This window comes from Coturnix japonica, chromosome 5, assembly GCF_054131305.1.
Source record: "Coturnix japonica strain WE chromosome 5, WE-NBRP24, whole genome shotgun sequence".
NCBI lineage: Eukaryota > Metazoa > Chordata > Aves > Galliformes > Phasianidae > Coturnix > Coturnix japonica.
Window position 1 is genome coordinate 28,520,427 of NC_140667.1, and position 15,305 is coordinate 28,535,731.

At 38.4% G+C, this 15,305-nt stretch overlaps 1 protein-coding gene across 42 annotated transcripts in view; it reads right to left on the reverse strand.

Annotated features, from left to right (window-relative positions):
• The window catches only part of GPHN (gephyrin), a 242,594-nt gene that overhangs the window by 21,567 nt on the left and 205,722 nt on the right, over nt 1-15,305 (reverse strand). For all 42 annotated transcript variants that reach the window (XM_015864861.3, XM_085550352.1, XM_085550355.1 and 39 more), the window contains 5 exons: nt 14,504-14,559; nt 9,132-9,251; nt 5,308-5,366; nt 4,931-5,084; nt 3,650-3,771 (listed from right to left, as the gene is read on the reverse strand). In XM_015864861.3, coding sequence (XP_015720347.1) covers nt 3,650-3,771; nt 4,931-5,084; nt 5,308-5,366; nt 9,132-9,251; nt 14,504-14,559 — 511 coding nt within the window. The remainder of the gene's footprint in view (nt 1-3,649; nt 3,772-4,930; nt 5,085-5,307; nt 5,367-9,131; nt 9,252-14,503; nt 14,560-15,305) is intronic.

Below are 15,305 nucleotides of genomic sequence, written 5' to 3' on the forward strand. Positions count from 1 at the left end.
TTTGAAGGACACTAAAAGCTTGTTCATCTTTTCCACAGACATGCTAACCAAAAAATCAAAACTGTATCCTTTATAAAATCTCTTTGGTAAGTCTCTTGCGTTTTTCAAGTGTTACGATACTCCATCAAAGCAGTCGTGCTAGTCAAAAAGATATATGCTGAAATATCCACACAGACATCACTTTCTCAGTAACTTCACTATTTAATAAAATAACATTATACTGGTTATCAAACTTATTCATGTAATCAGATTTTCCATTTGACTGCAGATGCGTTTTAATGTAAGTTTATGAACTAGGTTTGGTGGAATGAGAAAGGCGAAAGACTTGTAGGGTCCTTATATCAGGTGGTGATGATTCTTCAGAGAGTCAACACTAACAAATTCTTCTTTCAAAACTTACTACAAATGACTAAATCACTCTAAAATTGGAGGGTCACTACTTCTATTCTCTGAACAAAAAATGACTATCTCTGCAGAAATGACCCTCCAAGCATAAAACTGAAAGCTTAAAAAGAATCTCTTATTACCTTTCATAGATTCATAGAATGGCCTGGGTTGAAAAGGACCTAAAAGATCATCTAGTTTCAACCCTCTGCCATGGCCAGGGTTGCCAACCACTAGACCAGGCTCTGCCCATAGCCACATCCAGCCTGGTCTTGAATGCCACCAGGGATGGGCATCCACAACCTCCTTGGGTAACCTGTTCCAGTGCATCACCACCCTCTGTGTGAAAAACTTCTTCCTAATATCTACCCTAACCTTCCCCTGTCTCAGTTTAAAACCATTCCCCCTTGTCCTATGACTATCCACCCACATAAACAGAATCACAGAATCACCAGCAGTTGTTCCTCCTCCTGTTTATATGCCCCCTTCAAGTACTGGAAGACCACAATGAGGTCTCCCTAGAGCTTTCTCTTCTCCAAGCTGAACAAGCCCAGCTCCCTCAACTTTTCTTCATAGCAGTGGTGCTCCAGCCCTCTGATCATCTTAGTGGCCCTCCTCTGGACTCATTCCAAGAGCTCAACATTGTTGTGCTGGGGGCCCCAGCCCTGGACGCAGTACTGCAGATGGGACCTCACAAGAGCTGAGTGGAGGGGGACAGTCACTTCCCTATCCCTACTAGCCCCCCTCTTTTTAATGCAGCTCAGAATATAGTTGGCCTTCCAGGCTGCATGCGCATACTGCTGGCTCACATCCAGCTTCACATCCACCAGGACCCCCAAGTCCTTCTCCACAGGGCCAAGATAACACTATCTCAAGACACAGAGATTTTATTAGGGAGAATTCAGAAGCATCAATCTCTCTCATAACTGAAAGCAAAACTGCAGCACTCGTCTGCCTTTGACACATGCGTATGTTTGCTGCTTTTCAACTCACATCCAACAAGTTAAAAAAGGGATTACAACATGTATTTATGCTAGAAAATTAAAAAACAAAACACACATACTTGGCTCTTACATCACTAAAACTGTACTTATCACTGAGAACTTTCAAAATTAATTATCTTTATGCACATTCCATGCCCATGAATTTCCACAGATTCATGAACTAGGAGGTTATTGAAAAAATTCTTGAAAGTAATTATGTAAAAGGCTACAGTTTTGCACAATGACTCTATGTTATACTTTACATCTGAAAGTACTGACCTCCCAGCAAATTTGATTTAGATACTGAAAGGCCTCTACCAGGTCCGCCCAGAGCCTTCTCTTCTCCAGGCTGAACAGCAGCTCCCTCAGCCTGTCCTCATAGGGAGGTGTTTGATCCCTTGGATCATTTCTGTGGCCCCCCTCTGGATGTGCTCTAACAGCACAGTACTCCAGACGAGGTTTTTACTGCCCACAGTAGAGGGACAGGATCACCTCCCTTGACCTGCTGGCCATGCAGCCCAGGATATGGCTGGCTTCTTGGGTGCAGGTGGGCGCATTGCTAGCTCATGTCCAGCTTGCCATCCACCACAACTCCCAGGTCCTTTTCAGCAGGGTTATGTTCAATCCTTTCATCTCCCAGCTTGTACTGATAACGGGGGTTGCCATGACCTAGCTGCAATACCTTGGTTCAACTTCATGAACTTCTCCTGGCCTCACTGCTCAAGCTTATCTAGGTCTCTTCAAATGGCATCCCACCTCTCGGGCATGTTACCATACCACACAGCTTATTGTCATCTGCAAACTTGCTGAAGGTACTCTTGATCTCACTGTTGATGTCATTAATGAAGATATAAAGAGCATCAGTCCCAGAACTGACCCCTGAGAGACACTACTCATCACTGACCTCCATCTGGACACTAAGCCATGGACCACCACTGTCTGGGTATGATCTTGCAACCTGTTCCTCATTCACTGAATGGTCCACCCATCAAATTCATATCTTTCCAACTTGTAGAGAAAGATGTTGTGAGTGACTGTGTCAAAGGTATTGCTGAGTTCTGTCAGGCCAGAGAAACAAGTGTTGTTTGGATGCAGAGGTAGGACCCAGAAGGGTTTGCTTCCCCTAAGATAACAAGAATCACTGCAGTTGTTGTGTCACATTTTGTATACAAAGACTTCAAATAAAACTGCATTTCCCATCATTTATGTTGGTTCAGATTTCATAAAATCACACGCTGCGTAGCCCATTCATATACTTCTTGTTAAGCTAATGATGTGCTTTAGGGAAGTCTGGTTTTGAAAAAAGCAGCTCCCTGGCAGTAACTTTGTCTCCCTGACTGGGAATTCTTTATCAGTGAAGGTGAGGCGCGGGTGCTGAGATTCAGTTTTTTTTTTTTTCTGATCTAGTCTTAGTTCTAATCATACACAAGAAATAACCTATTTCTGCAAGTGGAGATGAACTTGAACAACTCCCAGTTCTGCTGGTTTGGGTTTAATACCACAAAAGAGAAACAAGAAAGCCAGTTCAAAGCCTTAAAGGCTCAACAAATTGAGGAAATAGGTTATGAAGAGAAACCCAAGCCATGGATGACAGGCACTGCACAGTCTTGCGAAGAACAAAAGACTGAACACTTCAATCACTTACTCTACAACTGTAACAGAAGATATGACTTTACTATCAGTGAGAAACAAGGTGCAATCACTGTCAGATGAACAGAAAGGTTAATCACAGGGTACTACTCTATGGCAATCAAAACAAAGAGACCAGCAAAGGAGGAAAAATAAGAGTGACTCTCTTAAATACTTTGACATATGTATGGAAATGTTCAGGAGTAAGCTAATAAGTCTCAAAATTGGACAAAAAAATATTCCTTAAATTAATTTTGGCCTGGAAAATAAACATTGAGAGAAATCTTCTTTCTCATGTTATTGGATCAGAAAAAAAATTGTAGTTCCTGTAGAAATGTCTCCACAGAGGTGGTTTTTCACAAGTTCTAGATACAGTGCTCATGATGACACTGCAGCAATAAAATTAATCTGCAGCTGTAATAGATATTTCAACAAATGAAAGGCAAAATAAGATCAATGACATCCAATAAAAATTTATCAGATTATTATTATTAATATTACTTAATGAAAATAGTAAAATGTCTCCTCTAAGATATGTTCTGACGCAACTCAGTGATACTTAAAATGAGTGACAGTATATTTTTTCTCCACAGATGCCATAAAGTGAACCACATGAATACAAAGTGACATCCTTACTAACACAGTGTACTTACTTATCTCCCACAATTCCCAAGTTGATTGTTGGATAGCCATGTTCTTGGATAGTAGCTAGGAGAGTTGAGCGGTTACTGTCTCGAATCTTTCCCGGCAAGAGATCATCTTCGGGATTCAGTAGCTATAAAACCAGGAATACTATTAGTCAGTCTCCTCAGAGCATTGTTTCTTCAAATGAATGAGAATTTCCTTCCTCAGACTGTACAGGACATTGTCAGACAGATGTAATAAAATATGTGTGAAAAGTGATTTAGTGAATTTAAATTAATAAGATATTTAATTTCCTTATAAAGTGCAATTCTCCATTTTGCTTAGTCAGTTTCTATTGGTCCACGGCTGCAAAACTTGCTTTCTCCTTATGGTTACTCATCTTCTAACCTCAAACAGTATATATAAAAACAACTTTAAGTGTCCAAGTTATTCCTTGTACTTAAATGGTTTTACAGGAACCTCAGTAATGTTGTTATCCAGATTCAAAAATATTAAAAGAAAATCTGAAGTTCATCTTCTACTGTATAATGAAGATGTAATCCAAATTGCACTGGAAAATAGACAGAAACTACAGCTTTGTTCTTATATGAGTATTTTGGAAGTTCTACTAGAAAACACACATATGTAAACATGCATTTTACATACATTAGGAATTCTTTTGTAGAACATAGGGTGGACAATATAATATTGACAGGAGGTAAATAATAAAAATGTATCAGTAATAATGTTAGATAGTAAGGTAGAGAATAAACAAAAGTGGAGAATGGTTGCGTTTTGATGCTTTGGCTAGTAGAGTTTGTCTGAACTTCAGCTACAATGGGCTACAAATAATGAAAATATTAAGATACAATACTGCAGAAGGGCATTTGCAGTATCATTCAAGTTACCTGCTAGTTACACAACAGCTACAGAGGAGTGCTGCTTAAAAGAAATTACTCTTCCAGTCATGACTGGCAGTATAAATTGGCACCCTTAGTACCCCACAGGTTCTCCTCCCTGGTTGGCAAGAATAAAGCAGCTGGCACAGGGCTGGATGCATTACCAAAATTTTGGCAAATGGAGTGTGGGAGATTTGTGAGAGAGCAAGAACCTATGATCCTGTGGGGAAGGAAACACAACAGGCTTCATACTTTATGTCGGCATGAGCTGAGTTGTGTCAGCATGAGTTACAATAGCACAAAAAGCCGGTCTACTTGGAAATACTGTGGAAATCATTATCCAAAACAGTATTCCTCTTCTGCTGAAGGTAAGAATTATTCAGACCTTGATTCTGAAGTTATTTTTCTTACCTCATTCCCTGTTGACATGACTGCAACCACTGGAAACTTGTTAACTTCTACTTCAGTTACTCCAACAGTGGCTAAGAGACCAATCTCAGATGGACCCATGTGAGTTCCTTTAGCCAGCACACATTCACCTCTTTTAATGTCATGTCCTATAGGTCTGAAAATAATAGCATAGACAAAATGAGAAACAGAATGAGACTGAAAGCATCTTTCCTTGACTGGTCTGGATTCAGGTGAGAAATGTTAAAGGATGATCATTAGTGAGATTGTCAAAATGTCAGTAGTACTTAAGGCTAAACAATGACTGTAAAAATCAATCACCACTGTCCCTTCTTTCCCTACAGATATTTTACTGTTTATGAAACAGGCTGTTTACAGACCTGATATCTTGGCCTGGTCGAGCTTGTACCAGGATTCGAACTTCTAACTCTTCAGTGCCCTATAAAAACAAGGAGATCGTGTAAGGACAGCAGGATTATTCAAACAAGATTAATCAGTTTTGATATCTCAGATATCAAAGCAGCTCACAGTACTCATTGCACTGAGATCTTATGATTTAAGTATCACTGTTTTCCTGATTTGCGCAACAATAGGTGTTAAAGCTACAGAAGTTTATAAGAAGTTCATCTTTGACGAGTTCAGCAGGGAAGGACCAACACTGAATGCATAGTTTTACCTGCCTTTTCTATGACCCCTGTGTTTATATACCTTTATGTTGTAATGTCCTGTGTTTTATTGATATGGTCTACCACGTGGTTTCTTTCCTCTCACCCAACCTTATACCAAAGATAGCATTTGTGAAAGAGCACTTGACTGTCAAAATGCCACTACATCCACAAAAAGGTAGGGAGTTGATCCAAGCTCTAACTGTTTCAAGATCTTTGTAGTGGAAACTTCTATTTGAAAGCTTTGTACTTAACAGGAAGAGACCTATTCATCATGTTTATTTACAGTGAACAGGAGAGTATCCTGAAAAGCCTGATGCCTACTTTAATATTTCTGTTTACTTTTCCATAATTTCAATGGTTCAGTGTTTCATTCAATGTCAATAAATGGTACGTGACCTATATCATTAACATTTAATCCATAAACCTGCAAATGCTTTTATGATAAACATACTCAAATTTAAGATTGTGCCAGCTTGTCAGCAGCACTGAATCTACAAGTTCTTAAGCAGGCACTGCTGTTGTATTTTTACATTATGAGGCAGTATTTCATACTTCAAGTTCCTCAAATTTATAAATCAGACACTAGTATTGCGATGGAAACAAGGTGAGTCATTGCCATTTAGAATACTATTTCTTGCAGGGAAGACAGTGTTGTATTGGACACTTGGATTTGCCTTCTTTTCATAAAGGTAATATGGACTGTATTTTCTGACTTCAAAGCAAATGCCTCAGAGCTTTAAAGAAAAAATTCAAAGTTAAGGGTAATGTGCTGTTACAAACTATGATTCTGTTTGTATATTGTGAAAATAGGTAAATTTAAACCCTTGAAAACGAGGAAATGAAGGACAGCACTGATGAACTTGGAAAAGTTCTTATTTCTGACTTCATCACAGTACATCTAACATACACAAATCACAAATTCTGTTGTTTTTTTTTTAATACTTGTCCCTCTTGTTTAAGAGGAAAGACTATTTTTGGCTGTGCTACACTCTCTTATATCTCCCTTATTTCTGTCTGACTCTGTAAAAGACCATTTAGGCTTGTGATGAAAATCTGCAAGAAAAGTTAGTCCAATTATTATTTTATTTTTCATGGCACTCTGGGGATCGTTGGTCAGATGTGAGTTTTCCACAGCTTTGATAACATTTTAAAAATAGCCAGGCAGTTTCTAGGGAATCAAGACAAGTCCCACTGATACATTTGATTAATAGAAGAAGTCCTCTTTAGGGTCCCTGTATTACTCGAAACAAGGAAAAAAAATGCTTTTGAGAAATTTAGCAATCCCAGGTTTGGAAAGCATCGTGGCAAGTATGGCTGTAGATAACTGGGTGATGTGTGGAGATTGTTATTTGTGGAGCTGATGAATGTCCCAGAATGCTTTATAAATACAAGATAATTCATGGTTGTTAGAAGTTAGAAGAAGAAGGACTAGAAAAAGATATGGCATTATGTTGAGAATATCTCACATTTGGTGTGGATCAGGCAGTATTTCTCGTGCTGTAAATTAACATATTTTGAACTATGAATGGTTTACTCTGATAGCTGTTAACAGACAGCACACTGCTGTTCAGTCTCAGTGCAGGATCTCTCGTTTCACCGATCATTTTAACCTCCTTTTTTTCAAGGAGGTGACATAAAAACTCTAAGTAAAAGGGTTTAGAAATGTTCTTGCAAGGACTAATTTCTCAGTGATGGTGCAACTGGCAAGCTGATGAGAATTCTTCTTGCTGCTGAATAGATGTTATTCCTTTCAGGCCTGTGACTGTGACAGCCATTTGGGGAATCCCTGCTATGGTGTTTAGGTACTGCTATCACAACTAGAGGTCAAAGAGCCACTTTTAAAAGTACTCTGTCTTTTCAGAAGAATATTTCTCAGATGTGAGAGATTTCATCTCAGTTAGATCCCAGCCTTGAAGAAGCTCTTAACAGTAAAAAGAAAAGCCTTCTTCAAATATGTAGCCAGCCAGGCATAAAAAAGGGAGATGAAAATAACATGTTAACTAATTGGTATGAACTACAGGACTAGCAGAGAGGCATATCCAAGGAAAAGCAAAAATTGAAGGATTCTACCTCACACTCAAAGGCAGGAAAAGGACAGTGAAGTTGCCTGACCATTTGCTGTGAAATACAGAGTTTATGCACTCAGCCATATAATCTATTACCACATTCAGTGAACACACTCATGAACTGTGGAATCTAGGATAACAGTCATCCAAGAAGGAAGTAGGAAATAACATGTTATCATATATACTGCTAGGCAGTGTGATAATCTTGTCATGATAAGGTGGGTAATGGCCACAAGCAAAACTTGTTCAATAAGGAAATGGAATTATTAACAAGTGATAAAGTCAATGACATATTTTACAAGAAAATACAGTTTACATATATACATCTGAAACCTCTCAGCAGGACTGAAGGAAGAAATTCTGTGTTAGGAAGAAGGCCAAACTAGACAGCTTGCAGACTTCATCAGATGTAAAAATCTATGTATTTACAGTAAGAAGGCATGAGAATATGTTTCAGTTTTTGCTGTCTTCCTCAGCTGTAAATGCTAGAATTCATGTGCTTACATGCCAGCTCCATCTGCAATGCTAGCATGTAGCTATGCTGAAGTGGAGCAGCTTGTCAGAACAGCAGCAGACCAAAGGCTGATATGAGCAGAGAACCACGCACACATTTCATTCCAAAACTGAACTTGGAATTTGTGTAAAGAAGAGACATCTACTTGCTGGTAAAACTGTCAGATGATGGCAAATATGACAACAGTGTCCTGAAATCACAGCTGGCTAAGCGAAGGTAATGTTTCAGAAAGAGTTCTCCAAACACATGGAAAGAGAAGAATATTTAGGTAGTCTAAGACAAACTGGGATACAGTGGACTACAGACATCGCCTGTGCTCCATCACAAAAAGGCATTTTGCTTTGTTAAGAGAACTGTGTGTACATGATTAGTGCTATAGTACCATGATGTCAGAGGTGGACGTTGCTGGTATGGCAGCAACTAGTGACAGAACTAGAAGGAATGGCCTCAAGTTGCACCAGGGGAGATTCAGATCAAACCTTAGGAAATACTACTTCTCTGAAAGAATGGTTAGGCACTGGAATGCATGGAAGTGTTCAAGAAACATTTAGATATTGCACCAAGGGATGAGGTTTAATGGGAAATATAGACAGGAGGTGGATGGTTGGACTGGATGATCCTGGGGGTCTTTTCCAACCTTGATGATTCTATGATTCTATGGAACTCTGAGAGGTATTTGCTCTTCATTCAAACATGCTCCCAAAACTTTCAGTGCTGCCAGATAACAACCAAAAATCAAGGTCAGGACAGGCAGGCCTGTGGTAGTGTTACTGTAGTTTAAAAAAGCAGAACTGCTACTAGGAACTGATGTGAAACTCCTTGAACTTCTAAGATAAACAGAAAAGGTCTTCTACAGGACTATCTACAGGACTACCTTTCATATTTACAGGATTGCACCATGAGCAACATGCTGCTGCTGCAACCAAAAGCAAAATGAGTTTTAACTTGTGACTCACATCATCTGATTCCCTGATGAGTTCTGTATCTTCCACTTGCACCACTGCATCAGCACCACAAGGGATTGGAGCACCGGTTGTAACTCGCATTACCTGACCTGGCATCACAGTTTGAGTTGGCTGAAAAACAAAATAAAACAATTTAGTTTTGAATAGAAAACTCTTGCATGATATGAAGATTAAGAAGGAAATCTGAAGGAATAGAGTTCTTCCATATGGCATGTATCTCGTTATACTGCTAAGTGATACTGACAGGAACAAACTCCAACATCTCTGAAAACCTCTAGGAACCTGACTCTTAGGTCACATATCAGGTAGCTTCATTTTTCCTTACAGATAGATTCCTATCATAAGCATAACTTTCAGATGGAGCAATATTGTGGTATTCTCATTGGATCAGAAATGTCAGACTTAAATGGAGACCTTTAGAAACGTACATGAGCAAAAATCCACTGTATGTCCATAGATAACTACTTCTGCAGAATATTCTGGTCCTTAGGTCAAATTTCTTTTTTACTTTTTTTTTATGTGTTGTGTTACTGGAAGCCATTGCTACACTGACCTACAAGAAGGGCATAAGACAAGATGCAGGAAACTACAGACCTGTTAGTCTAACCTCAGCCCCCAGAAAAACTATGGAGATTGTGCTGGGTGAGAGGAAATGGAGAGGGAGACAACATTTTTTTTCCCCACTACTCAGTGATAGAACATAAATGAAGAGCACACAGTTGCACCAGGGAAAACTTTACTGTAAGACTGTTCAGACACAGGAACAGGCTTCCTAGAGGTGGTTGATGCCCCAAACCTGTCAGTGTTCAACAGGCATTTGTATGATGCCCTTAATAGCATGCTGTATCTTTTGGTTAGACCTGAAAAGATCCAGCAGCTGGACTAGATGGTCACTGTAGGTCCCTTCCTAAACCTCTAAATTTCTGACATAACCTGCTGCTTGATTTTTAAGCAGATTTCCTCATAATGAGAGACATTTCAATTTCAGTTCACATAGAATGTCTATTTTTGCAAAGTCATTTTAGCAAAGACTAAAATATATAATGCTTTACATTATGTAAAGTCACAGTACCTCAAAAAGTTTCACTATAAGAATACAAAGAATAGGAAGTGCCAGAATAAAACGAGTGATGTGGTTTTAATAACATCTACACCAGGAAGCCTATTTTAATACAAATATACAAAGTCCATAGTAAAACTCTAATTTGACCACAACTACATGAGAAATAAATAATGAAAACAAAAGTCTTTGTGATAAAGTGCAGCTAAAGGAAGCTGTATAAAAATTGAGATTTTATTGCTGAATGTGTACATGATACACATGTTACACACAGCCACTATCAATCCAACATACTCTGTGCATGTTGCATTTATAATTCCCATACAGACGGACTCTATATTCCATATGCAATGCTGGAGTGTGTCCAGGACATCTCAGACTGAGTGTGATTAGCACGTATTTGATAGCTACCCAAAGTAGTAATGCCCAAGCACTTATTTGCTCATGAACAGCAGTGATATACGCTATGACTTTTGACAAAAAGCTGTTAGACATCTGTAAATTCTAGACAGGTGGCCAATGTTTCAAATATACATAGCTGTGTTTGCCTTGTCCATTATTCTACTGTATTTCAGCACAGCTGTAATGTCTGAAATGTGAATATTCCTTTGGAATGTGTGTAATTCAAAGGCTGCTGTATTTTGTTCTTTGGCACAAAGGCACTAGGAAAAGGTTGTAAATGGGTTGTACCTAATTTACCACAGTAATGCTGTATGTATCCCAAGAAATCACTGAGTTTGGATTTGATTGAATACTGGACCTTTTCTAAGCATAAAGGAAATCTAACAGCCTTTGAGAAGAACATAAAGTGCTAAGATACACTGGAAAAACAGTTCACAGTAGCAACATGCCATGGTTTATGTGCTTTCCGAGCAAGACTGATGTTATCTTAAAGTAGGTGTCTAACCTACATCTAAATAAGATTAAAGAAATACCTTTTTAATTGTGTTTTTTTTCAAACAGAATTCTCACCACAGATTATTCGAGGAGCTGCTGATAAATAGCCGAGATGCTATTTGCACTGAATATGATTAAAACTAAGTGCAAATCATCCTGTCCAGTGTGGTAGTTTGATTTTTATGAAAAGAAACATTGCAAAAATCTGGGCTTATGCCTTGGGAATGTGGGAGCTCTTTTGCATATTCTTGTAGGCACATTCCAAATAAGTAATATTGTTTTGAACTTAGTAAATAATTAGTCTATTAGCAGCAAATATTAAAGGAGGAATGTTTTGCATAAAAAATTCACCCATTTAAAATACAGTTTTTCAGCCTCAAGAATGACAACAAATGCATGCATAGGACTCTGCCAGGAAATAGTGCTTGTGGTGATAAAATGCACAGTAAATATCCATTTTTTTGGAGTTTATTACCATATGAAGCAGTTAATTTTTTTGAGGTGTAGTGATGTAAAGTGTTTAAACAAATTTATGATGCAGTAACATTTGTTTTTATATTCAGTTGTGTTGCTCTTATATTTCATTTCTATTTTGTCCTTTGGGAATTTGATCAGATGAACTTTAGAAAGAAGACAGGGGGAAAGACAGGGCTTGTTTTTTCCTTCTGTGCTAGACAGAAGAAATTATTGCTTCTCAGAAAGCATATTAATGCATCAATTTCACAGAAGCTCTTTTAAAGGTCACTGAGATCTCATAGTTACCTGCAATAGGGCACTACAGGATTCTACCACCCTTCACCTTCAGCACTGAGGATGCATTCTATGTTAATCACTGACAAAAACCAGAACTAATCTGTCAAGCATAGCCTCATCTCATGCATTTTCTCTTGTACAATATTACACCTCTCCTGCAAGATTTACAATGACCCATGCTCCTCTCTGTAAAAAGGGTCAAGTTAATGGAAAGGTGAAAAATGTCTGTTTCTATCCATCCATTACAGTTAGTCACAGCTCCTCTTAAAAACTTCTTTGGTCTTCCAGGAAATTCTAATCCTCAGCTATTCAACTCTACAGGAAGAAAATCATTGCTCCCTGCGGTCTAGTTTTTCACAGAGTCTGCTGATGGCTCTTGACTAGTGCTCTCAAATGTGCCCTAACCTCTCCAAAGCAAGGTTGTGTCTGAAAGTTTTCTTCAATGCTAAATAAAAAAAGACTGTTAATATAAGCATGACCATCTGGAAATGGACTTGAGGAAATAATATACAATTCAGAGATTGATACAGAAGCATCCAGCTTGGCTATATGGCCACTCTGTAGTTCTCAGTCCCATTTTCTTCCTCTCTAAGTAGCATTTACATAACCTTTTTCTCCCTACAGGAGGAGCCAAATGTAAACCTATTTTGAACTCCCTGCTGTGAATCACTCAGTTAATTGGTCTGTAACATGAACAGCAGTATGCTGCTGCTGAGAGTGACTGAAGGGTGAAATAAGACTGAGGAGACTTCCATGGCTATAAATCGTTTCTTGGGAAGGAGATGTACATGAAGATGTGTTGGCCCAAGAGAAAACCTCTGACCAATTATTCAGAGGTCAACAGCCTCATTTTTCTTACTTGCCGCTGGGATTTCCAGAACTGTTCTCTTTCTACACGCCTTCCATTACAATTAATCTGGTAGGACAGACTGTCCCTGTAGATACACATTTGTGAGCTTCTGAATTTTGTAGGAGGGAAACAATCTTCCAGTTGCCCTTCCATCCTTACTAAAAACCTGCTGAACTGATCAGAACCCCTCAGACTTGTGGGCAGTTTTAAGTACACACAGCCTCGCCAGTCCTGTTTGTGAGCACCAATGTGCTGCAATGGTTTTTAAGTAGCAAAATAAAAATACTGATGACAGGTAAATAATGATATAAATGATAATACAGCAGATTGCTCTACTGGTTTTGATGGTCTATAATGATTATATAAAAGGTGGTAGATATACTTGACAATCTTCTGTATTTTAGACTGATGTTGGAAAATATAGACAGAAAGACTGAAAATTCAAGGCAGATATAACAATACTGGAACCACTAACCTACATGTTTCTACTATTAATTTTACATAGTTTGTATAACAGATTTATTACTCTAAGTTCACATGAGTATCATTATTGAGACAATGCCTATGCCTCTATAGCATAATTCATGAGGATGGATGGGAGATGCACCTATTTATCATGCACCCATACCTACCATGATTAGCAAAATCAAATGTTGCATTTGTTACACATACACAAGCAGTTCAACTTCATTATAAAAAAAAAACAAAACAAAACAAAAGAAGAAGTAAAAAAAGGTACAATCCTGCTACAGGTAAAGCTTCTAAAATCCGAAACAACTGTTTGAAATGCAACTATTTAACTTGAGACTTTTGCGGTGAGTAGTTTTACAGGTCACAGTGTAAAATCCTCATCAAAGCTTATCCACTGTTTGGCTGCTGCTTACTCCATGTATCCATTATTTCATGTGCATTAGATTTTGGACAGAACTATATGCTGGGGCTTGGAACAGCTGGAGAAACATTTTAGGTTAACCCATGTTCTCTTGAACAGAAGGTATCAGGTACAATTAAACTGACTGAATAATAAAAGTGGTAGAACCTCACACATTCTTTTTTCTATCAGTCATCCTAGTATTAGTATAGAAATTTTATCAAATGTACGCTTGAGGTTGGCAGCGAATGACAGTCTCTACTTAAGAATATTTATATGGCATGGTAGGTCATGAATGGATGCTACCCCAGCCTTCCCTTAAACTCAATCCATTTATCTGCTGAAGAGCGCAAGGACTCTTTAAACAAACAGAGCGGGAACAATACTGCAAACTATACCTGTAAAGGAAATTAAGCTTCTGATGCCTCCACAAGATTGTTCAGATCGTTCCCTTTCTTAAAAGGCTTCTTACAAAATTCTAAATACATTTCAGTTTGCAGGAATCAGTGTGAAATACGCAGTTCGTGGAAACAGTTTCTCGGCTGATGTCCCATTTAAACCCTGTCAGCAAGAAAGGGTTAACTCTTGGTTCTCTCTGTTTATGAACTGTTAATACCACAAGAAACCTTATGTCCTCTAACCTTGTACTAGGGCAGAACATTACTGTATGTACTCCTATAGGACATGTCAGCACAATGCTCTGAAGTATTTTAGGATATCCTTGTTAGTTCCTTATGTAACCGTACTACCTTACTGTTTGAAATCACATCCCAAGGCACACAGCAGGAGGCTTTACAGCTCTGTCCTACTTCCTGCCACCTCCAAGAATACTGAGTCTGGAAGCCCTAGAGAGGCTTGTAAAAATACAAAGCAATACCTTACAAGAAAAAAATACACATAAAAAGAAAAATGAGAAAAGAAATAGTACTTACCTGCTCTCCAGCCTGGGATTCCCCAATGATGAATCGATCCCCTGGGCCATCAGCAGCTGTTAAGATGGACAACACAAAAGGTGAAAGTTGAACCAAAACAAGTGACAGTATTAGGAATTAAGAGCGGGAGAGGTAAAGAGTGACCCAAGATTCTTCAGTTTCATCACAACAGTTTATGGAAGTGTTGCAAACTCTTTAGATTTTAAGTCAAGGTTTATTATTTTTAAAATTACAGGTGCCATAGTATTTTTAACAAAAAATTTCTTGATGATGTGGAATCAGGATGAAGAGATGAGGAGAAATTACATTAATAACAAAGACTTGAGGGAGTTCATGAACTTACATGTATAAGAACGTCCCATAGTGAGCAAAATTTTCTCTATGTGAAACCAACACATGGGTATCACAGATTTTGTCAGCCTGTTGTGTACTTTATTGACATTTCTAGATTCTATTACTGCTTTTGGAAGATGTGGACAAGTGCAGTGGTTACAGACTACACCAAATGGATTTTCTGAAGGGCAATAGGGCACTTTGAAGACACTTTGAAAGTTAAAAGTCAAAGAACTTTGATTTAACAAATTGAAAGCCTTCAGGACTTCTAGTTTAGTCAAACTGGTATTTTTACAGGGACACTAAAGGCATGATTACTAGCAAAGTTCAAGCTTCTGCCTGCCTCAAAGGTCTTACAGTGAAGCTGCATTAGTGATGTTTTCTTTGAAGGTTCCAGTGCTAGAACCAAAAGACTATAAAAAGTCACAGTTTCCATTATAAATGAAGGAAGCATCTAGTTCTCATAGCT